The 25672-nt window shown below is 42.3% G+C and overlaps 1 protein-coding gene across 1 annotated transcript; it reads right to left on the reverse strand.

Annotated features, from left to right (window-relative positions):
* Positions 1-5699: 5699 nt before the first annotated feature.
* On the reverse strand, positions 5700-18483 carry gcm2 (glial cells missing transcription factor 2; the record flags this gene model as incomplete). Its single annotated transcript, XM_079234487.1, has 8 exons — positions 5700-6011; positions 6254-6494; positions 6706-6962; positions 7055-7180; positions 7420-7532; positions 8326-8514; positions 9508-9571; positions 18391-18483. 8 exons carry the CDS (start codon positions 18481-18483, stop codon positions 5700-5702), a joined length of 1395 nt encoding a protein of 464 aa, XP_079090613.1.
* Positions 18484-25672: the final 7189 nt, after the last annotated feature.

Below are 25672 nucleotides of genomic sequence, written 5' to 3' on the forward strand. Positions count from 1 at the left end.
TAAAGGACAGAAAAACACGGACATAAATCAAACATAAATCATCATAAATCATCATCCTCCACATTGAACCTACTATAACAATTGTATTTATCTCATTCTTACCACCATTTTATTTTCAATTCATACGGGCCACTTGACTGTCCTCCAAGAAAGATTATGAACAACATGCTCATCATGACCAACGAAAGAAATGCAGATCAGGAAACCCCATATTATGTCCGTAAGAACCATTAAATCATAATAAATATAAATATTGCAGTCTGTCTGTCTGTCTCTCTCTCTGTGTGTGTGTGTGTGTGTGTGTGTGTGTGTGTGTGTGTGTGTGTGTGTGTGTGTGTGTGTCTCTCTCTCTATCTCTCTCTCTCTGTGTCTCTGTTGTAAATCACAAGCATGTAGCATCAAATTGAAAACATCCATTAGTGCAGAGCCACATCAGAGTGAGGGGACGGATGGATGGATGGGGGCAGGGGGAGGGAGGGGAGGCAGATGTGTCGTTGTTTGGAAAAGTATCTCATGTCAGATGATGATTTATTTAGCGGAGAAAAGAAGAAGAAGAAGAAGAAGAAGAAGAAGAAGAAGAAGAAGAAGAAGAAGAAGAAGAAGAAGAAGAAGAAGGAGGATGAAATGATTTGTGTGTGAAAAAAACAGCGATGTCGATCAGCAGAAGAAGAGAAGCAGATGAGGAGATAAGAAGTCAGCCTGATGTTGGTGACAGATATCGTTCTACAGCTCAGGATTACCTGCAGCTCACCTGGACTACAGGTGAGAGACAGGTGAGCTGCAAAACATCTTTCACCAACATAAATACCAAAACTGCTTCAGCAGCCAATCAGAAGTGAGAACGGGCTTTTAAAAACACGACTGGAGACGAGTCATTGTATCGAGGTCTCACCTGGTGGTGTCTCACCTTGTGTTGTCTCATCTGGTGGTGTCTCACCTGGTGGTGTCTCACCTTGTGTTGTCTCATCTGGTGGTGTCTCACCTGGTGGTGTCTCACCTTGTGTTGTCTCATCTGGTGGTGTCTCACCTAGTGTTGTCTCACCTGGTGGTGTCTCACCTGGTGTTGTCTCACCTGATGGTATCTCACCTGTTGGTGTCTTACCTGGTGGTGTCTCACCTGGTGTTGTTTCACCTGTTGGTGTCTCACCTGGTGTCTCACCTGGTGTTGTCTCACCTGTTGGTGTCTCATCTGGTGTTGTCTCACCTGGTGGTGTCTCATCTGGTGGTGTCTCATCTGGTGTTGTCTCACCTGGTGGTGTCTCATCTGTTGGTGTCTCACCTGGTGTTGTCTCACCTGGTGGTGTCTCACCTGGTGTTGTCTCATCTGGTGGTGTCTCACCTGTTGGTGTCTCACCTGGTGTCTCACCTGGTGGTGTCTCACCTGGTGTTGTCTCACCTGGTGTCTAACCTGGTGGTGTCTCACCTGGTGTTGTCTCACCTGTTGGTGTCTCACCTGGTGGTGTCTCACCTGGTGTTGTCTCACCTGGTGTTGTCTCACCTGGTGGTGTCTCACCTGGTGTTGTCTCACCTGGTGTTGTCTAACCTGTTGGTGTCTCTTCTGGTGTTGTCTCACCTGTTGGTGTCTCACCTGGTGTTGTCTAACCTGGTGTTGTCTCACCTAGTGGTGTCTCACCTGGTGGCGTCTCACCTCTCACCTGGTGGTGTCTCACCTGGTGTTGTCTAACCTGTTGGTGTCTCACCTGGTGTTGTCTCACCTGGTGTCTAACCTGGTGTTGTCTCACCTGGTGTTGTCTCACCTGTTGGTGTCTCATCTGGTGTTGTCTCACCTGGTGGTGTCTCACCTGGTGTTGTCTCACCTGGTGTTGTCTCACCTGTTGGTGTCTCATCTGGTGTTGTCTCACCTGGTGGTGTCTCACCTGGTGTTGTCTCACCTGGTGTTGTCTCACCTGATGGTGTCTCACCTGGTGTTGTCTCACCTGGTGTTGTCTAACCTGTTGGTGTCTCTTCTGGTGTTGTCTCACCTGTTGGTGTCTCACCTGGTGTTGTCTAACCTGGTGGTGTCTCACCTGGTGTTGTCTCACCTGGTGTTGTCTAACCTGTTGGTGTCTCACCTGGTGTTGTCTCACCTGGTGTTGTCTAACCTGTTGGTGTCTAACCTGGTGTTGTCTCACCTGGTGTTGTCTAACCTGTTGGTGTCTCATCTGGTGTTGTCTCACCTGGTGTTGTCTCACCTGGTGGTGGACCCTCACCCCGTGGTGGACCCTCACCTGGTGTTGGACCCTCACCCCGTGGTAGACCCTCACCTGGTGTTGGACCCTCACCTGGTGTTGGACCCTCACCCAGAGGTAGACCCTCACCTGGTGGTGGACCCTCACCTGGTGGTAGACCCTCACCCAGAGGTAGACCCTCACCTGGTGGTGGACCCTCACCTGGTGTTGGACCCTCACCCAGAGGTAGACCCTCATCTGGTGTTGGACCCTCACCCCGTGGTAGATAGTGATGTGTCCTTTCGTGTCGAGGCTTCGATGCGCGTGTCGAGTAATCAGGTAGATTTTGGTGAAGCGCGTATCGAGGCTTGTGTCGATGATGTATGTGGTGACGTTCGAAGCCTCGCGAGCCGGCCGTACCACGTGACTGATTCAGAAAATGGTTCGTGGGTTTGCCGTGCGATTTGAAATATAAGGGGCAGAGAAACTCAATGTATTTCCCCCTTCCTCTCTGTACAGCTTCATCTGTGCCTGTGAAAGGGTATTTTATAAAGCAGGCGAAATAGTCTCAAAAAGCCCAGCACTGTGGAAAAGTTCTTATTTTTACTTAAAAAATTGGACACATCAACATGGACTAGCGGAGCTGAGGCTCGAAACACCGATCCTCTGACTGAAAGTCGGATATTCTAACCACTGACCCACAGTCACATCACAACCCTCTCCCAATTTGTTTCGAGTTTTGATTTTGACCCCGCCAATATATCATAAAGATAGACACAATATTAACAAGTTAATAATTGATGTATTGGCGTCACAAACATAATTTATTCAATTGAAAGCTTCACACACCAAAGCCATGGTGTCGTTATGATCACTCTGCTTGTTTTACATGTATTGTCCACTTGGTGGCGCAGTAGAGCAAATGAAGCTCCATGAAGCGTCGGCACATGAGCGAACCAATTGGATGGAAAGCTTCAATGCTTCAGGAAGCTCTCGCCATCACTAGTGGTAGACCCTCACCTGGTGTTGGACCCTCACCCCGTGGTAGACCCTTACCTGGTGGTGGACCCTCACCCAGAGGTAGATCCTCACCTGGTGTTGGACCCTCACCCTGTGGTAAACCCTCACCTGGTGTTGGACCCTCACCCAGAGGTAGACCCTCACCTGGTGTTGGACCCTCACCCCGTGGTAGACCCTCACCTGGTGTTGGACCCTCACCCCGTGGTAGACCCTCACCTGGTGGTGGACCCTCAACCCGTGGTGGACCCTCACCCCGTGGTAGACCCTCACCTGGTGTTGGACCCTCACCCAGAGGTAGACCCTCACCTGGTGTTGGACCCTCATCCCGTGGTTGACCCTCACCTGGTGTTGGACCCTCACCCAGAGGTAGACCCTCACCCCGTGGTAGACCCTCACCTGGTGTTGGACCCTCAATCACGTACTGGTGGATGTTGATGTGAAGTGGTTCAGCCTTTGAGCATAATAACGTCCTGGTGGAGGTTGATGGGACCAGTCCTGACAGAAGAGGCGTGTGAGGCGCTAGAGGTTCACGCTGAGGACAGAACAACGATTCCTGTTCCGACGCGTTCTTGTCAAAACAACCTTTATTACTCATACAGACGGAAACATCCAGACAACGGCTCTTTGATCCTGTGGGGGCTCACCACAAGGCCTCGGACCCAGCAGGGGACGCAGGTCTTGGCAACGTGAAGTCCATCTCGTGTGATTTCATCTCAACCTCAGAGACTACAAATGTCAAATCATTGAGTTTCGATGTAATCATGAAAGTAATTAAGAACTCTGTGTTTAAAGTTTATAGATGTGTAAGTGGAGGTGACGATATCGTCATGAATTTACATTTGTTATTAAATGTGTTGCTGCAGTCGCTTTCAATGTTTTCAACTGGGGTTCATTGATAATGTGTCTGTATTTTTGGGCTGTTAACTTCAAATATTTCACGTTTACTTACAGAATGAAGAATTAAAGATGTAAGATGTGTGCTGGTCGGTCTTCAAACATTTAGTTAATTTAAGAAAAGAGAAAACACGAGTCGTACAGCAGTTTGTTTAATGTGAGACACTTTACATGAACGTGAGAACATTTAACATCTTTTCATCTCACACGTCTCTTCAGTCAACGGTTTGGTTCAGTTTGTTAGTTTCATTCAGAAACAGCTCAATGTGTTTGATACTGCAGGTTCACTGACTGGTGCCATAAATAACCCAAACAATAGGAAACACACATCCTGAGAAGCTCACTGTACCATCTGAATGCACCGACATCATATTCAATATATTAAATCATCAGGTCAGAAATCAGGAGGCTTCTTACTCAAATATGATCAAACATAAAACAAGACCTGGTTCTTTGTGATAATTATGACACCATGTAAAAAAAACGGAATTCTGATTTTAAAGGTTCATACTTGTCTTTGGAAACAACAGTTTGACCACAAGTTCACCAAAGTTACAATGCTGTTGTGGTGTTGAAGCTTTTAGCCATATCTCATGGTTTTCCTCGGCAGACTGGGGGTTATTTAGTTTGTTGTCTTGTGACATCACTTCTTCACTTCTGGGGACCTTAAAGGGAGTGACACACCTCACTTCTAGGGATCTTAAAGGAAGTGACACATAACACATCTGAGGACCTTAAAGGAAGTGACACACCTCACTTCTGGGGACCTTAAAGGAAGTGGCACACCTCACTTCTGGGGACCTTAAGACACACCTTACTTCTGGGGACTCTAAAGGATGTAACACACCTTACTCACATGATAACTGATCTGACTGCAGAGACCATTTCCACGATGAATATGCTTGTATCGATATTCCACATTCATTTCATGGGCCAACTATCAAAACCATTAAATGAGGAAATGAGATGTGGCTGAAAGCTCCAGAAACACCAAGTAAGTCGGCTCTTCTGTTTCGGCATTTTTGTCCAACAGAATCCTGTTTTTAAGATCTTAGTTTAACTGTATTCTCATTCCAATCTTGTGTTTTCAAGCAATAGAAGAGCTTGAATAGGATCTTCTTTGGGAACATGAAAGTTCTCCTTAATTATCTTCAAAACGTTTCTCATAGGCTGAAGTTTTATCCTGATGATCCAAATCCTGTCAGCTTCCGAACCGTCCAGTCACAGGAGTCGTTCAGAAGGTCTGCCTGTGGTTCAATAGGGTCTCTGTCTGAGAAATTGCACCTGTTTTGTCATAGTAATAGTTACAGTTGGGGTGCGTGTTGGGGTATGCGTAGTGGTGGTAACAGGAGTCATGGTGGAGGTAGTGCTGCCTCGGTTGTCGTCATAGCGGTAAATGTTGGGGTATGCGTAGCGGTAGTGGTGGTAACAGGAGTCATGGTGGAGGTAGTGCTGCCTCAGTAGTCGACATAGCGGTACGTGTTGGGGTATGCGTAGTGGTGGTAACAGGAGTCATGGTGGAGGTAGTGCTGCCTCAGTAGTCAACATAGCGGTACGTGTTGGGGTATGCGTAGCGGTAGTGGCGGTAACAGGAGTCATGGTGGAGGTAGTGCTGCCTCAGTAGTCGTCATAGCGGTACGTGTTGGGGTATGCGTAGCGGTAGTCGTAGCCGTCGGATCGCTCTGTTTTGGTCTGCAGAGGTTCGGGCTGAAACGACAGAGACTTGATGACTCCACCCGACTCCTCCGTGACCTTCACCTCGGTGGAGTACAAGGAAGAGGAGGGATCCTCCAGCAGAGAGGAGCAACCCGGGAGGCCTGGAGGTTTTGGAGCAGCACAGGGCTGATAGGACGGGAGGCCGGCGGAAGATTTAGGACACGACTGGTATGGGAGCGCAGCAGGAGGCTTTGGACAGGGCTGATAGGAGACCTGAGGAGGATCAGAACTGGTGTTAATGGGACCGGAACAGCTCCTCTTACGCCTGACCAACCGTCCAATCTATCAAACCACATGTTCAGTTCACGAAAGATACCAGAAGCAGATTTACCATTGAAATGTATTACGATCTGCTAGTCCAACCAGCCAATAAGAATAGAGTAGGGTCCCCAGGTGTGAGGTGTCTCACACACCTTACGGTCTGCAGCTGGACCCTCCTGATGAACTCTACTCACCTTGGTTGTTGTGGTGATGATGGTCTGCAATGCGGCGGGGGACCCAGGGGCGTTGGTGGGGTAGCGGCAGGGATACTCTGCGCTGTAGTAATGGTGGTTGTCACTGTAGGGGGCGGAGCTCTTCAGCATCTCCTTCCAGCCTGCAGGAGACTTGGTCTGGGGGTCGAAAGAGGAGCAGGGGGAGGAGAGAGGAGCCGACGAGGATGTGGATGAAGAGGAGGAGCCCAGGACCGGAGCCACCCTGCACAGAAACCAGGATAGAGTTCAAACCTGTTTGGACTGTCAAGATGTAGTTTACACTCTAAGAATCTGGTTCAGACCAGTTAAGTCTGCTGTCATGGTCTGAATTAGGCTGTCAAGACGTGCTCGGTCTGCAAGGATTGATTAGAATCTGGTTTCACTCCAAAAGGATTTAAAGGTTGTGGATCTGGTTTGGAGTTTGTGAGGCTGACCTTGGGTCACAGAGGTCAGACGTCATGGGATACGAAGGCGAGGTCAGGTATCCTTGGAACTCGTAGCTGGGCCGGCCCATGTAAAGCCTGGGATTCGTTGGTTTCTGCAGTGTGGGTGGGGCCTCTCCTAGTGCATTGTGGGGGTTGTAGTAGGGCTCTGGACTCTGGAATGCTGGATAATGCTGCGGGAAGTTGGGCTCAATGAAGGAGATTCTGTCTGATGGATCGACACAGGAGAGGAGGGCGGGGCCCAGAGCCTGAAACAGAAAACAACAAATAAACAAATCAGTCAAAAATAAACAATAAACAACACCAGCATCAACAAACAACTGTTGATTTCATTGTCGACCTGCGTTTCGAGGAGTCGTCTCTTGGGTGTGAAAGGTGGCGAGCTGACTCGTCTCTTCACCGAACTCCTTCTGGCTTCGGTCTCTGACTTGGACTCCGGTCTGGGATGGTCGTGGACCCCTTTGGCCTGAAGGACCACAACAACAATAAATACAATAACACTGATTCTTCAAAATACAGGATTTGATTTGAGTTTGATTATATCTTAAGTACGAATGAATCCTAACGTGGATCTGGTTGATCTGGATCTAGTTTAAACCGGCTCAGACTGTCAGGACTAACAGGCTTTGAGGGTCAAACCCATGTGGATGAAGTGCAAAGCGCCAGATGTCACATGTTTAGCACGTTGAAGGTAAAGGTGCCCACCTGAAAGAAGATGGCCTTTCCATCGACCCTCCAGAAGTTGGTGACGGGGTAACCGCTGTGGCCGCGACACGGCAGCAGCTCCAGGCTGGCGTTGCAGCTCGGACACAGCTTCTCTGAAACACAACGAGCCGGTCAGGTGGCAGGTGGGGACCGGTAGAGGACACCTGAGGTGGAGGACACCTGAGCGGGTGAGGACACCTGAACAGGTGGAGGACACCTGAGGGAGTGGAGGACACTTGAGGGTGAGGACACCTGAACAGATGGAGGACACCTGAGGGGGAGGACACTTGAACAGGTGGAGGACACCTGAGGGGGAGGACACCTGAACAGGTGGAGGACACCTGAGGGGGAGGACACCTGAACAGGTGGAGGACACCTGAGGGGGAGGACACCTGAGGGGGTGAGGACACCTGAGGTGGAGAACACCTGAGGGGGAGGACACCTGAACAGGTGGAGGACACCTGAGGGGGAGGACACTTGAACAGGTGGAGGACACCTGAGGGGGAGGACACCTGAGGGGGTGAGGACACTTGAGGTGGAGGACACCTGAGGGGTAGGACACTTGAACAGGTGGAGGACACCTGAGGGGGAGGACGCCTGAGGTGGAGGGCACCTGAGGGGGTGGAGGACACCTGAGGGTGAGGACACCTAAAGGGGAAGACACCTGAGGGGGAGGACACTTGAACAGGTGGAGGACACCTGAGGGGGTGGAGGACACCTGAACAAGTGGAGGACACCTGAGGGGGTGGAGGACACCTGAGGGGGAGGACACTTGAACAGGTGGAGGACACCTGAGGGGGTGGAGGACACCTGAGGGGGTGGAGGACACCTGAGGGGGTGGAGGACACCTGAGGATGAGGACACCTGAGGGGGAGGACACCTGAGGGGGAGGACACCTGTTCTTACTCTGCTGTTTCTGCCGGGCTTTGTCGCAGATGGCGGGCCGCAGCGTGAGCCGGCAGCCGTCCGGCAGCGAGCAGCCGCGCGAGCAGACCACGACGCCCAGACACGACTTCTTCAGGATCTGGCAGTTGTGGTTGTTGGTGTTCCTCATGGCCCAGCCGGACAGGTGCCTCTGGGCGTTCTTATCGTCCGCTGAGGACAGACACACGTTTAGGGAACGTGTGAGTCATAATACGTTCATAGATCAGTAATCAATAACACTGATCATGTGTTAGTATGTATGTATGTATCAGTGGTGGGCAGTCAGGGCATGTATTATAATAATTTTTCCCTCTTAGCTTATTTTCTCATTACACAGCTCATGTCTTCCTCTGTTGCTCTACTTCCATCCTGCAGCGCCTGAAGCTTTTTTTAAGGAGAGCTTTCATCAAATTTCACCTCTGTGTCTCTATGGAAGCAGAGCGGCTTATAGCTGGCCTTCTAGATTTATAGTACACGGAGAGTGGACGTTGTCGTGATGTCATAGTCTTCAACCAATCAGATCTTTAGTTTGACATGCTGGCCGTATTCTTTGACGTAAAAGTGCCTGCATGCTGACTCTGGACGTGTGATAGGTCAGTGGGCCAGCGTGACTTCTGAGTCAACAGAAAGCTAGCTAGCTGCTAGCATGACTCAGTAGTTGTCAGAGAAGTTAAGAAGACATTGTTAGTTGTTTTCTTTGTAACACTCAATGGCTGAAGGAGGAGGAGAACCGGACTTGCTGATGGATTTACTGAAGACGCCTTTCTCACGGAGGGTTACGGGCACGTTTGGCAGTGACGATCCTAATATTTACTGCCACTGTCGAGCGGACATTTTCCGCCGTAAAAGGACCTGGTACTGGAACTGAAGCGCACCGATGAACTGAACAACCACTGTTGTTTTTATTAAATAATTAATATTGTTCCTTCTAATGGCTTGTGTGTGCGATGTTTTAGTGCCGTAGTTTTGTTTGATTGATTTGTCATGTGTGTGTGTATATATATATATATATATATATATATATATATATATATATATATATATATATATATATATATACACATGAATATATATTCATGTGTGTGTGTATATATATATTCATGTGTATATATATATGAGTCAGTTTAAGGCTCTTTGTTGAGGTCACGGTCACATGTTACTCACAGCTGTAGATGTATCGAACGTAACCGTCCGTCCACTCCTGGAACGGGTCGAACTGCTTTGTGTCCTGCAGACAGACAGACAGGCAGACAGACAGACAGACAGACAGACAGGTTAGTCTCAGACCTCAGATGACGTAAAGAGTCGCTCCGTCTGCTTTATCAGATGGAGGAACTTGTTTGTAAAAGTCTGAACATGAAGCTCCGAGCCGTTGATCAACCGGAGATATTGATCAATCAGAGATATTGATCAGTTGCTCCAGCTGACAAACTCTGTTTGTTTTGGGATCACTGACTCATAAATATGAAAACCAGTTTCTTCTGTTTGATCAACAACACAGAAGAGCCGAGTCAGCAGGTCCACAACCTTCAGAAACCCTTCAGAGGAACCTCCTTCCACTGTTCACTGATTCACTGATTCACTGTTCACTGATTCACTGTTCACTGTTCACTGATTCACTGTTCACTGATTCACTGTTCACTGATTCGCTGTTCACTGTTCACTGATTCACTGTTTCACTGTTCACTGTTCACTGATTCACTGTTCATTGATTCACTGTCCACTGTTCACTGATTCACTGTTGACTGTTCACTGATTCACTGTTCACTGATTCACTGTTCACTGTTCACTGATTCACTGTTGACTGTTCACTGATTCACTGTTGACTGATTCACTGTTCACTGATTCACTTTTCACTGATTCACTGTTCACTGATTCACTGTTCACTGATTCTCTGTTCACTGATTCACTGTTCACTGTTCACTGATTCACTGTTTCACTGTTCACTGTTCACTGTTCAATGATTCACTGTTCACTGATTCACTGTTCACTGATTCACTGTTCACTGTTCACTGATTCACTGATTCACTGTTGACTGTTCACTGATTCACTGTTGACTGATTCACTGTTGACTGATTCACTGTTCACTGATTCTCTGTTCACTGATTCACTGTTCACTGTTCACTGATTCACTGTTTCACTGTTCACTGTTCACTGATTCACTGTTCACTGATTCACTGTCCACTGTTCACTGATTCACTGATTCACTGTTCACTGTTCACTGTTCACTGATTCACTGTCCACTGTTCACTGTTCACTGATTCACTGTTCACTGTTCACTGATTCACTGTTCACTGATTCACTGTTCACTGATTCACTGTTCACTGTTCACTGATTCACTGTTCACTGATTCACTGTTCAATGATTCACTGATTCACTGTTCACTGTTCACTGATTCACTGTTCACTGATTCACTGATTCACTGTTCACTGTTCACTGATTCACTGTTCACTGATTCACTGTTCACTGTTCACTGTTCACTGTTTACTGATTCACTGTTCACTGATTCACTGATTCACTGTTCACTGATTCCCTGTTCACTGATTAACTGATTCACTGTTCACTGATTCACTGTTCAGTGATTCACTGTTCACTGTTCAATGATTCACTGATTCACTGATTCACTGTTCACTGATTCACTGTTCACTGATTAACTGTTCACTGTTCACTGATTCACTGTTCAGTGATTCACTGTTCACTGTTCACTGATTCACTGTTCACTGATTCACTGATTCACTGTTCACTGATTCACTGTTCACTGAATCACTGATTCACTGTTCACTGATTCACTGTTCACTGTTCACTGATTCACTGTTCACTGATTCACTGTTCACTGTTCACTGATTCACTGTTCACTGATTCACTGATTCACTGTTCACTGATTCACTGTTCACTGATTCACTGTTCACTGTTCACTGATTCACTGTTCACTGATTCACTGATTCACTGTTCACTGATTCACTGTTCACTGATTAACTGTTCACTGTTCACTGATTCACTGTTCACTGATTCACTGATTCACTGTTCACTGATTCACTGTTCACTGATTCACTGATTCACTGTTCACTGATTCACTGTTCACTGATTCACTGTTCACTGTTCACTGATTCACTGTTCACTGATTCACTGTTCACTGTTCACTGATTCACTGTTCACTGATTCACTGATTCACTGTTCACTGATTCACTGTTCACTGATTAACTGTTCACTGTTCACTGATTCACTGTTCAGTGATTCACTGTTCACTGTTCAATGATTCACTGATTCACTGTTCACTGATTCACTCTTCACTGTTTCACTGTTTCACTGTTCAGTGATTCACTGATTCACTGTTCACTGATTCACTGTTCACTGATTCACTGATTCACTGTTCACTGATTCACTGTTCACTGTTCACTAATTCACTGTTCACTGATTCACTGTTCACTGTTCACTGATTCACTGTTCACTGATTCACTGTACACTGTTCACTGATTCACTGTTCACTGATTCACTGTTCACTGTTCACTGATTCACTGTTCACTGATTCACTGTTCACTGTTCACTGATTCACTGATTCACTGTTTCACTGTTCACTGTTCACTGATTCACTGTTCACTGATTCACTATACACTGTTCACTGATTCACTGTTCACTGATTCACTGTTCAATGATTCACTGTTCACTGATTCACTGTTCACTGTTCAATGATTCACTGATTCGCTGTTCACTGATTCACTGTTCACTGATTCACTGTTCACTGTTCACTGATTCACTGTTCACTGATTCACTGTTCACTGGTTCACTGTTCACTGATTCACTGATTCACTGATTCACTGTTCACTGATTCACTGATTCACTGTTCACTGATTCACTGTTCACTGTTCACTGTTCAATGATTCACTGATTCACTGTTCACTGATTCACTGTTCACTGTTCACTGTTCACTGTTCACTGATTCACTGTTCACTGATTCACTTTTCACTGATTCACTGTTCACTGATTCACTGTACACTGTTCACTGATTCATTGTTCACTGATTCACTGTTCAATGATTCACTGATTCACTGTTCAATGATTCACTGATTCGCTGTTCACTGATTCACTGTTCACTGATTCACTGTTCACTTTTCACTGATTCACTGTTCACTGTTCACTGATTTATTGTTCACTGATTCACTGATTCACTGTTCACTGATTCACTGATTCACTGTACACTGTTCACTGATTCACTGTTCACTGTTCACTGTTCACTGATTCACTGTTCACTGATTCACTGTTCACTGTTTCACTGTTCACTGTTCACTGTTTCACTGTTCACTGATTCACTGTTCACTGTTCACTGATTCACTGATTCACTGTACACTGTTCACTGATTCACTGATTCACTGTTCACTGATTCACTGTTCACTGTTCACTGATTCACGGATTCACTGTTCACTAATTCACTGATTCACTGTACACTGTTCACTGATTCACTGATTCACTGTTCACTGATTCACTGTTCACTGTTCACTGATTCACTGTTCACTGATTCACTTTCACTGATTCACTGTTCACTGATTCACTGTACACTGTTCACTGATTCATTGTTCACTGATCCACTGTTCAATGATTCACTGATTCACTGTTCAATGATTCACTGATTCGCTGTTCACTGATTCACTGTTCACTGATTCACTGTTCACTGTTCACTGTTCACTGATTCACTGTTCACTGTTCACTGATTTACTGTTCACTGATTCACTGATTCACTGTTCACTGATTCACTGATTCGCTGTACACTGTTCACTGATTCACTGATTCACTGTTCACTGATTCACTGTTCACTGTTCACTGATTCACTGATTCACTGTTCACTGTTTCACTGTTCACTGTTCACTGATTCACTGTTCACTGATTCACTGATTCACTGTTCACTGATTCACTGTTCACTGATTCACGGATTCACTGTTCACTGGTTCACTGTTCAATGATTCACTGGTTCACTGTTCACTGTTCACTGATTCACTGTTTCACTGATTCACTGGTTCAATGTTCACTGGTTCACTGATTCACTGATTCACTGTTCACTGATTAACTGATTCACTGTTCACTGATTCACTGTTCACTGTTCACTGTTCAATAATTCACTAATTCACTGTTCACTGATTCACTGTTCACGGATTCACTGCTTCACTGTTCACTGTTCACTGATTCACTGATTCACTGTTCACTGATTCACTGATTCACTGTTCACTGATTCACTGTTCACTGTTTACTGATTCACTGATTCACTGTTTCACTGTTCACTGATTCACTGTTCACTGATTCACTGTTCACTGATTCACTGTACACTGTTCACTGATTCACTGTTCACTGATTCACTGCTCAATGATTCACTGATTCACTGTTCACTGATTCACTGTTCACTGTTCAATGATTCACTGATTCGCTGTTCACTGATTCACTGTTCACTGCTTCACTGTTCACTGATTCACTGTTCACTGATTCACTGTTCACTGTTCACTGATTCACTGATTCACTGTTCACTGGTTCACTGATTCACTGTTCACTGTTCAATGATTCACTGTTTCACTGTTCACTGGTTCACTGATTCACTGTTCACTGATTCACTGTTCACTGGTTCACTGTTCAATGATTCACTGGTTCACTGTTCACTGATTCACTGTTCACTGTTCACTGATTCACTGATTCACTGTTCACTGATTCACTGTTCACTGATTCACTGTTTCACAGTTCACTGGTTCACTGATTCACTGGTTCACTGGTTCACTGATTCACTGTTCACTGGTTCACTGTTCACTGATTCACTGTTCACTGATTCACTGTTCACTGGTTCACTGTTCACTAATTCACTGTTCACTGATTCACTGATTCACTGTTTACTGTTCACTGGTTCACTGTTCACTGTTCACTGATTCACTGTTTCACTGTTCACTGATTCACTGGTTCACTGTTCACTGTTCACTGATTCACTGTTCACTGGTTCACTGTTCACTGATTCACTGTTCACTGATTCACTGATTCACTGATTCACTGATTCACTGTACTAGACCAGTTGATTGGTATTAAAGGTACAGCACTAAGCTGGTTTAAGTCGTATTTATCAGATCGTATCAGTTTGTATTTGTAAACGATGAGGCCTCGATGACCACCACCGTTCATCATGGAGTTCCACAAGGTTCTGTGCTTGGACCAATATTCACCTTATATATGCTTCCTTTAGGCAATATTATCAGAAAACACTCCATAAACGTTCACTGTTATGCCGATGATACTCAACTATATCTGTGGATCAAGCCAGATGAAACCCACCAGGTCGCTAAACTTCAAGCGTGTCTTAAAGACATCAAAACCTGGATGACCTGCAACTTCCTGCTGCTGAACTCGGACAAGACTGAAGTTATTTTACTCGGACCAGAACACCTCAGAAATCAAGTATCTGATGATATGGTTTCTCTGGATGGCATCGCTCTGGCATCTACCACCACCGTAAGGAATCTCTGAGTTATTTTTGACCAGGACCTGTCCTTTGGCTCTCACGTGAAACAGATTTTATACCTCAAGACTGGATGACTGTAACTCCGTATTATCAGGCTGCTCCGGTAAATCCCTTGGATCTCTCCAATTGATCCAGAATGCTGCAGCTCGTGTACTAACGAGGACGCGGAAGAGAGATCACATTACTCCTGTAACTAGCTGCTGTAGTGCCATATTACCCCACTAGAGAGCTCATAGTACCACTAGAGAGCTTGTAGTACCATATTACCCCACTAGAGAGCTCATAGTACCACTAGAGAGCTTGTAGTACCATATTACCCCACTAGAGAGCTCATAGTACCACTAGAGAGCTTGTAGTACCATATTACCCCACTAGAGAGCTCATAGTACCACTAGAGAGCTTGTAGTACCAAATTACCCCACTAGAGAGCTGTTAGTACCACTAGAGAGCTTGTAGTACCATATTACCCCACTAGAGAGCTCATAGTACCACTAGAGAGCTTGTAGTACCATATTACCTCACTAGAGGGCTCATAGTACTACTAAAGAGCTTGTAGTACCATATTACCCCACTAGAGAGCTCATAGTACCACTAGAGAGCTTGTAGTACCATATTACCCCACTAGAGAGCTCATAGTACCACTAGAGAGCTTGTAGTACCATATTACCTCACTAGAGAGCTCATAGTACTACTAAAGAGCTTGTAGTACCAAATTACCCCACTAGAGAGCTCATAGTACCACTAGAGAGCTTGTAGTACCATATTACCCCACTAGAGCGTTACGCTCACTGAATGCAGGGTTACTTGTGGTTCCCAGAGTCTTAAACAGTAGGATGGAGCAGAGCTTTCAGTTATCGGGCTCCTCTTCTGTGGAATCAGCTTCCACTTTCAGTCCGGGGGGCAGACAGTCACCTCATTTAAGAGTAGACTTAAGACTTTCCTCTTTGATAGCGCTTATAGTTAGGGCTGTTTCAGGCTTATAGTTAGGGCTGTTTCAGGTTTATAGTTAGTGCTGTTTCAGGTTTATAGTTAGGGCTGTTTCAGGCTTATAGTTAGGGCTGTTTCAGGCTTATAGTTAGGGCTGTTTCAGGCTTATAGTTAGGGCTGGCTCAGGTTCACCTGGTCCAGCCCCTAGATATGCTGCTATAGGCCTAGACTGCTGGGGGACATCTTAGGATACACTGAGCTCCTCTTCTCTTGCTCTTGTGCTGTAACTCTGTTACGTTATTCATTCTGGTCACATGACATCTATTGCTTCTGTCCATCCGGGGAGAGGGATCCTCCTCTGTTGCTCTCCTGAAGGTTCTTCCTGTTTTCCCTGTGAAAGGGTTTTTACTATCTTTATTGGGGGAGTTGTTCCTGATCCGATGTGAGGTCCCGGGACAGGATATTCCCGGGACAGGATATAAATATGATCTATAATTAGAACTATAAAGTATAAATTATAAATATATAAACTATAAACTAAACATGAATAAACTATAAATATATATAAATATATAAACTCATATTAGTTTGTGATGTTTTGAGATATTAAATTTTATTATATTGTTATTTATATATTTCTGATATTCCCGAATATGTAAAGACATAAAAGGATTTTTATAAACACGCAGATCTTTGACACTAAGGAAGAGGCAAAAAATAAAAACCATAAAACCATAAAACAACTAAATCAATAACATGTTTTCACTTCAGTGTTTTTATTATAAAACTATTAAAATAAAAAATTGATTATGTAAAATAATGGATCTAAACTACGTTCATATCATTTAAGAATAAAAGGTATCTTTAGTCAAAATCATATTTCCTCTAAATATATTACATTTGTGTTTATACATTTTCGGAGATTCAGTTTTTCTAAATACAAAATTATATTTAGAGTAAATTAAAGTGAGAAAACTGCAGAATATTTTTGAGATGTTCTTAGTTACTTAAATATGAACAGAGTTTGATTGGAAGCTATAAAGCAGGTGGACATTTATATTGTAATATCATTAATAAACATATATTATTACAGTAATATTATCTATAATTAATATCTGTTATATAGCACATTACATTTCATTTAGCTGACTTACAATAAGTTACATTAAGTTACAATAAGTGATAATAAGTTACAACAAGTTACAATAAGTGATAATAACTTACAATAAGTGATAATAGGTTACAATAAGTTACAATAAGTGATAAGAACTTACAATAAGTTACAATAAGTGATAATAAGTTACAATAAGTGATACTATGTGATAATATGTGATACTAAGTTACAATAAGTTATAAAAAGTTATGATAAGTTGCAAACAGTGATAATAAGTTACAATAAGTGATAATAACTTACAATAAATTACAATGAGTTACAATAAGTAATAATAAGTGATAATAGCTTACAATAAGTGATAATAAGTTATAATAATATATACTAAGTTAAAATAAATTCCAAAATGTCATGATAAGTTCAACCATGAGAACAAACAAACTCAAAAGCAAAGGCTAAGTAACTACTTTGTTGTTGTTATTATTATTGTAATGTTATTATTATTGTTATTATTCAAGGTATAGTCTGATGTCATTGAGGAGCTCATTCCACTTTTTAGTATAATTATAGTTATAATATTATTAACATATTAATATCTCTGTTGAAAAACGATGGATTTTATTAAATATTAGTATTAGTACATTATTAATATATTCATGAGATCTTTGTTCAGCATTAAGTTAGATTATTGATCAGATATTATTATTATTACTACAGATATTATTTATAATACAACATATAGTATTTATAATACAACATATATTATTAGTGTGTAATAAATGAATATTAAATAAATGTCTTCATTAATGTATAATGAAGACATCTTTATTATACTATAACATATATGAATTATATTTGCAACATGCATTATTAATGTGCAGAGATATTAATTATATATTCAAAATATAAAGATATTATATATTATTATATATCGTCATATTACGTTTCCTCGTAATATGATGATATATATATATCTATAAATCATACATTTATATGTATATAAATCTATTATAAATCTATAGATATAGATATATAATAGATTTATAGATATATATATATATATTACAATAGATGTATATAGATATATATGTAATATGTAGACATATATATGTAATATGACGATATATATATATATATATATATATATATATATCTATATAATAGATTTATATAGATAATATATATATATATATATATTATAGGTATATATATTATATACCTATAATATATATATATATATATATATATGTACATATCGTCATATTACAACTTCATGAAATAATTTAACATTACCTGTGTTTTAGAGAAACTAAAAGATGAGGAAACGTGATGAAAACTAAATATCTTTACATTATGAATATATAATTTTTATATATATATACACACATATATATATATATATATATATATATATGTATATATATATATATATATATATATATATATATATATATATATATATATATATATATATTACATAGACATATATCTATAAATACATCTATAATTTACATGTCGGTCCTACCTGCGGCAGTTTGGGGTCGTTGATGTCCCACGTGAACTTCATCCCGACCGAACACACGCAGTCCGCCTCCTCGCGCTCTTCTGCCCGAGACATGGTCCCGGTCCCGGTTCCGGTGCTGGTCCTGGTCCCGGTGCTGATCCCGGTCCCGGTGCTGGTCCTGGTCCCGGTGCTGATCCTGGTTCTGGTGCCGGTCCTGGTCCTGGTCCCGGTCCCGGTGCTTGTGCTGGTCCCGGTCCTGGTCCTGGTCCCGGTCCTGGTTCCAGGTTCAGAGGGTCCAGAAACAAAAGAGAAGTGAAGTTTCTAAAGTCCGCGCGCTCCTCAAGACAGCGCGTGCGGCTCAGGAGAGACTCAGAGACGAAGTGAGAGAGAGAGGGAGAGAGAGAGAGAGATAGAGAGATAGAGGGCGGGGGAGAGAGAGAGAGAGAGAGAGAGAGGGAGAGAGAGAGAGAGGGAGAGGTAGAGAGAGGGAGAGAGAGAGGGAGAGGTAGAGAGAGAGAGAGGGACAGAGAGAGAGAGAGGTGAGAGCACGTGACATTAAAAACTGAATATTAAATTATTGTTTTTATTTGTATCTCTTTCATTAGTTGGTACAATGATAATTACAATAATAACAACAACACTCTTTGTTGTTTCCTCTCTTTAGTCTGAATATTTAACGTGTTGATGAGTTCTGATACATTTTAATGTTTCAGGTTTTAAAGATGCTTATGCAGAGAAACACACACACACACAGGTGGACAGGTGTGTGTGTGTGTGTGTGTGTGTGTGTGTGTGTGTGTGTGTGTGTGTGTGTGTGTGTGTGTGTGTGTGTGTGTGTGTGTGTGTGTTGTATAAACACTTCAGTGTTTCTCCTAAAACAAACAAACTCATTAGTCATCAATTAAAGGACAAGAGGACGTCAGCTTCTCTCTCTCCCTCGCCCTCTCTCCCCCCTCTCTCTCTGTCTCTCTACCTGTCTCTCTTTCCCCCTCTCTGTCTCCCTGTCCCTCTCTCTGTCTGTCTAATACATTTATTATAAACATGTTAATAAATAGAAAACATAAAAATCCATATATTTGTTCAATAATTGTTTTATTTCAACGCATTTATTAAAAGTATAACACAATGTTTTCATTATTCTGTCTACAGCTGCTAAACATTAATATAGTAAACATTAATACAACATAATATACACTAAACATTAATATAATAAACATTAATACAACATAATATACACTAAACATTAATATAATAAACATTAATACAACATAATATACACTAAACATTACTATAATAAACATTAATACAACATAATATACACTAAACATTAATATAATAAACATTAATACAACATAATATACACTAAACATTAATATAATAAACATGAATACAACATAATATACACTAAACATTAATATAATAAACATTAATACAACATAATATACACTAAACATTACTATAATAAACATTAATACAACATAATATACACTAAACATTAATATAATAAACATTAATACAACATAATATACACTAAACATTACTATAATAAACATTAATACAACATAATATACACTAAACATTACTATAATAAACATTAATACAACATAATATACACTAAACATTAATATAATAAACATTAATATAATACACACTAATATAATTGTATAAGGTACGAACACAGGTCAGCCAAAGAATAAGTGAAAGAAAGTAAAACGTAGGACGTAGTTTTAAACAATGTATTAACACGGCTTGTTGTTAACAAAACAACAACAACAGGTTCTATGAGGAGAGAGACAACAGGTTCTGTGAGGAGAGAGACAACAGGTTCTATGAGGAGAGAGACAACAGGTTCTATGAGGAGAGAGACAACAGGTTCTATGAGGAGAGAGACAACAGGTTCTATGAGGAGAGAGATGACAGGTTCTATGAGGAGAGAGACAACAGGTTCTATGAGGAGAGAGACAACAGGTTCTATGAGGAGAGAGACAACAGGTTCTATGAGGAGAGAGACAACAGGTTCTGAGGAGAGAGACAACAGGTTCTGAGGAGAGCGACAACAGGTTCTGAGGAGAGCGACAACAGGTTCTGAGGAGAGAGACAACAGGTTCTGAGGAGAGAGACAACAGGTTCTGAGGAGAGAGACAACAGGTTCTGAGGAGAGAGACAACAGGTTCTATGAGGAGAGAGACAACAGGTTCTGAGGAGAGAGACAACAGGTTCTGAGGAGAGAGACAACAGGTTCTGAGGAGAGAGACAACAGGTTCTGAGGAGAGAGACAACAGGTTCTATGAGGAGAGAGACAACAGGTTCTGAGGAGAGAGACAACAGGTTCTGAGGAGAGAGACAACAGGTTCTATGAGGAGAGAGACAACAGGTTCTGAGGAGAGAGACAACAGGTTCTATGAGGAGAGAGACAACAGGTTCTATGAGGAGAGAGACAACAGGTTCTATGAGGAGAGAGACAACAGGTTCTATGAGGAGAGACAACAGGTTCTATGAGGAGAGACAACAGGTTCTATGAGGAGAGAGACAACAGGTTCTATGAGGAGAGAGACAACAGGTTCTATGAGGAGAGAGACAACAGGTTCTATGAGGAGAGACAACAGGTTCTATGAGGAGAGAGATGACAGGTTCTATGAGGAGAGACAACAGGTTCTATGAGGAGAGAGACAACAGGTTCTATGAGGAGAGAGACAACAGGTTCTATGAGGAGAGAGACAACAGGTTCTGAGGAGAGAGACAACAGGTTCTGAGGAGAGAGACAACAGGTTCTATGAGGAGAGAGACAACAGGTTCTGAGGAGAGAGACAACAGGTTCTATGAGGAGAGAGACAACAGGTTCTATGAGGAGAGAGACAACAGGTTCTATGAGGAGAGAGACAACAGGTTCTATGAGGAGAGACAACAGGTTCTATGAGGAGAGACAACAGGTTCTATGAGGAGAGAGATGACAGGTTCTATGAGGAGAGACAACAGGTTCTATGAGGAGAGAGATGACAGGTTCTATGAGGAGAGACAACAGGTTCTATGAGGAGAGAGACAACAGGTTCTATGAGGAGAGACAACAGGTTCTATGAGGAGAGACAACAGGTTCTATGAGGAGAGAGATGACAGGTTCTATGAGGAGAGAGACAACAGGTTCTGAGGAGAGAGACAACAGGTTCTGAGGAGAGAGACAACAGGTTCTATGAGGAGAGAGACAACAGGTTCTATGAGGAGAGAGACAACAGGTTCTATGAGGAGAGAGACAACAGGTTCTATGAGGAGAGAGACAACAGGTTCTATGAGGAGAGACAACAGGTTCTATGAGGAGAGAGATGACAGGTTCTATGAGGAGAGAGATGACAGGTTCTATGAGGAGAGAGATGACAGGTTCTATGAGGAGAGACAACAGGTTCTATGAGGAGAGAGACAACAGGTTCTATGAGGAGAGAGACAACAGGTTCTATGAGGAGAGAGACAACAGGTTCTATGAGGAGAGAGACAACAGGTTCTATGAGGAGAGAGACAACAGGTTCTATGAGGAGAGAGATGACAGTTCGAGGCCTGACTCTACCTACCTCTGGAAATAAAACTAAATGGCTTCTCTAGCTTCTCTACAAAAAGACGACCAAAACAGATCCAGAGGAGCGCCGACCAATAACCTCATGTTCTAGATAACCTCTCACCACAAACCCTCACCACAAGCCTTCACCCTCTCACCAAAAGCGCTCACCCTCTCACCACAAGCCTCACCCTCTCACCAAAAGCCTCACCTTCTCACCAAAAGCCTCACCCTCTCACCACAAGCCCTCACCCTCTCACCACAAGCCCTCACCCTCTCACCAAAAGCCCCCACCCTCTCACCATAAGCCTCACCCTCTCACCAAAAGCCCCCACCCTCTCACCACAAGCCTCACCCTCTCACCAAAAGCCCCCACCCTCTCACCACAAGCCTCACCCTCTCACCAAAAGCCCCCACCCTCTCACCACAAGCCTCACCCTCTAACCAAAAGCCCTCACCCTCTCACCAAAAGCCCTCACCCTCTCACCAAAAGCCTCACCCTACAGTGTCAGTGTGCATAGTCAGAAAGAACAACCACCCCAAACTCTTCTGACTTCCTCCTTTTAAAATGGCCGACCGTCAGCTGATTGGCCTCATAGGTGGAACCAATCAGCAGGTTAGAACCTGTGAGGGAAAACAAGAGGGGAGAACACTGACACGGAACAATAATAAACATTAATATTATAAACATTAATATAATAAACATGAACAATAATATAATGAACAGTAAACATTAATATAATAAACATTAATATATTAAACATAAACATTAATATAATAAACATTAATAAACATACACATTAATATAATAAACATAACCATTAATATAATAAACATTAATATAATGAACACAAACATTAATATAATAAACATTAATATAACAAATATAAACATTAATATAATAAACATTAATGAAATAAACATTAACATAACAAATATAAACATTAATATAATAAACATGAATGTTTATTATATTAATGTTTATGTTTATTATATTAACATAATAAACATTAATACAATAAACATAAACCTTAATATAACAAACATAAACATGAATATAATACACATTAATATAATAAACATTAATAAACATACACATTAAGATAATAAACATTAATGTAATAAACATTAATATAACAAACATAAACATTAATATAATAAACATTAATATAACAAATATAAACATTAATATAATAAACATTAATGTAATAAACAATTAATATAATAAACACAAACATTAATATAACAAATATAAACATTAATGTAATAAACATTAATATAACAAACATTAATATAATAAACATTAATATAACAAACATGAACATTAATATAACAAACATAAACATTAATATAACAAACATAAACATTACATGTGTTTAATATCTGTTATCTTTGTTAAGAGATGAAATATTAAAGGTAAATATGTGAAGACAGTTTCATATTGAATATGTTTACAAAGAGATGTATTGTTTATTAATGGTTAAGAGTTTGAAGCATCTGGTTTATTTGATTGATTTCTGAATATTGTTTCAATACTTTCCTCTTTAATGAAATGATCGATCCCTCCGTCAGCTGGTATCCCTCCGCTGTGTGGGACTATTTCCTCTCTGGTGAGATAATTAGAGACACCTGTGCGCGCGGCCGTGCACGCTCCCGACACGCCGACGGAGGACACGATGGTAAATAAACCTCCATGTTCTTTGATGATGTTAGTTTCAACTTGTTGACGCTTCCGCCTCGCGGCGCGATGAAGACATGAGTTTATGTGAAGCTCAGTCACGTGACGTGATGAAGACATGAGTTTATGTGAAGCTCAGTCACGTGACGTGATGAAGACATGAGTTTATGTGAAGCTCAGTCACGTGACGTGATGAAGACGTGAGTTTATGTGAAGCTCAGTCACGTGACGTGATGTTAAAGTACCTGCTGTTTACAGCGCGGCCTGCAGCGACCCCTGCTGGCAGGCCGCAGGAAGTGGCTCACCAAAATAAAACCTTTTTAATAATAAATGATGAAAAGTGTCTGTCTCCTTTCCTGTCTGTCTCCCTGTCTCCCTTCCTGTCTCCCTGTCTGTCTCCCTGTCTGTCTCCCTGTCTGTCTCCCTGTCTGTCTGTCTCCCTGTCTCCCTTCCTGTCTGTCTCCTTTCCTCCCTGTCTCATTTCCTTACTGTCTGTCTGTCTCCCTGTCTCCTTTCCTCCCTGTCTCCTTTCCTTACTGTCTGTCTGTCTCCCTGTCTCCTTTCCTCCCTGTCTCCCTGTCTGTCTCCCTGTATGTCTGCCTGTCTGTCTGTCAGATGGAGGTGCAGATAGAGAACTCTCTGGTTCTTGAGGACCCTCCTGGTCTGGTCTCGGTTCTCCAGCATGAAGGACTGACCAGCACCACGCTCACCAGACTGGACCAGCTGGTCACCACGGTAACGGCCCGGTCACCAGAAATAATGCTCAGTTATTGATTATTGATTATATATTATGAAATCAAGCATTCTGATTGGTTGAGAGTCACAGGGTGTACTGTATTGAGCCATAATGTCCTGTACTGTTTACATCACCAGAGCTACCTACATCCCATAATAACAAAGGTTCCTTAGTCCCATGGTTCCTTCGTCCCATGGTTCCTTCGTCCCATGGTTCCTTCGTGCCATGGTTCCTTCGTCCAAAGGTTGTTTGTGTTTCAGGATCTGTGTGGGTCCGGTTTCTCCAGAGTTCTCATCGTGTTGAAGTCTTTAGAGATTCTGTCAGAGAACAGAATCGATCTCCAGAAGCTCATCGACCACGGGCTGACTGCCAAAGTAATCTATTACTCTGTAATCAGTTGCTCAGTAATCTGTAGAAAGTAAATATACTCTTGAAATAATTTGTAACCTGATTGTTTGATAATCCACTAAAAGTAACTAATAGAATAATAAAAGTAACGCAATTCCATAATCTGCTAATAAGTCATGTTTCCCTGGTTTGTTTGTTTGTTTGTGAGGTGGTGTTGTGGTTCGAGGCCGTCCACGACCTTCTGACCTCGGACCACCTGAGGACCTGCGCCTCCCTGCTGAGCCTCGCCGAGGAGTTCTACGACTACTTCCAGGTGAGGAGCATGCTGGGAAATGAAGGCCCGTGCTGCTTTAGTCACATGATCCTGTGTGTGTTGTGTAGTACTAAGTCCTAACGCACACTTTACTACACAACACACTCTTTACTGCACAACACACTTTACTGCACAACACACTCTTTACTGCACAACACACTGTACTACACTACACACACTGTACTACACAACACACTTTACTACACGACACACTTTACTACACAACACACTCTTTACTGCACAACACACTTTACTGCACAACACACTGTACTACACTACACACTCTTTACTGCACAACACACTGTACTACACTACACACACTGTACTACACAACACACTTTACTACACAACACACTTTACTGCACAACACACTTTACTGCACAACAAACTGTACTACACAACACACACTTTACTACACAACACACTGTACTACACTACACACACTGTACTACACAACACACTCTTTACTGCACAACACACTTTACTGCACAACACACTCTTTACTGCACAACACACTGTACTACACTACACACACTGTACTACACAACACACTTTACTACACAACACACTTTACTGCACAACACACTTTACTACACAACACACTTTACTGCACAACACACTTTACTACACAACAAACTTTACTGCACAACACACTTTACTGCACAACAAACTGTACTACACAAC

The sequence above is a fragment of the Taurulus bubalis genome (genome assembly GCF_910589615.1).
Source record: "Taurulus bubalis genome assembly, chromosome: 18".
Lineage (NCBI taxonomy): Eukaryota > Metazoa > Chordata > Actinopteri > Perciformes > Cottidae > Taurulus > Taurulus bubalis.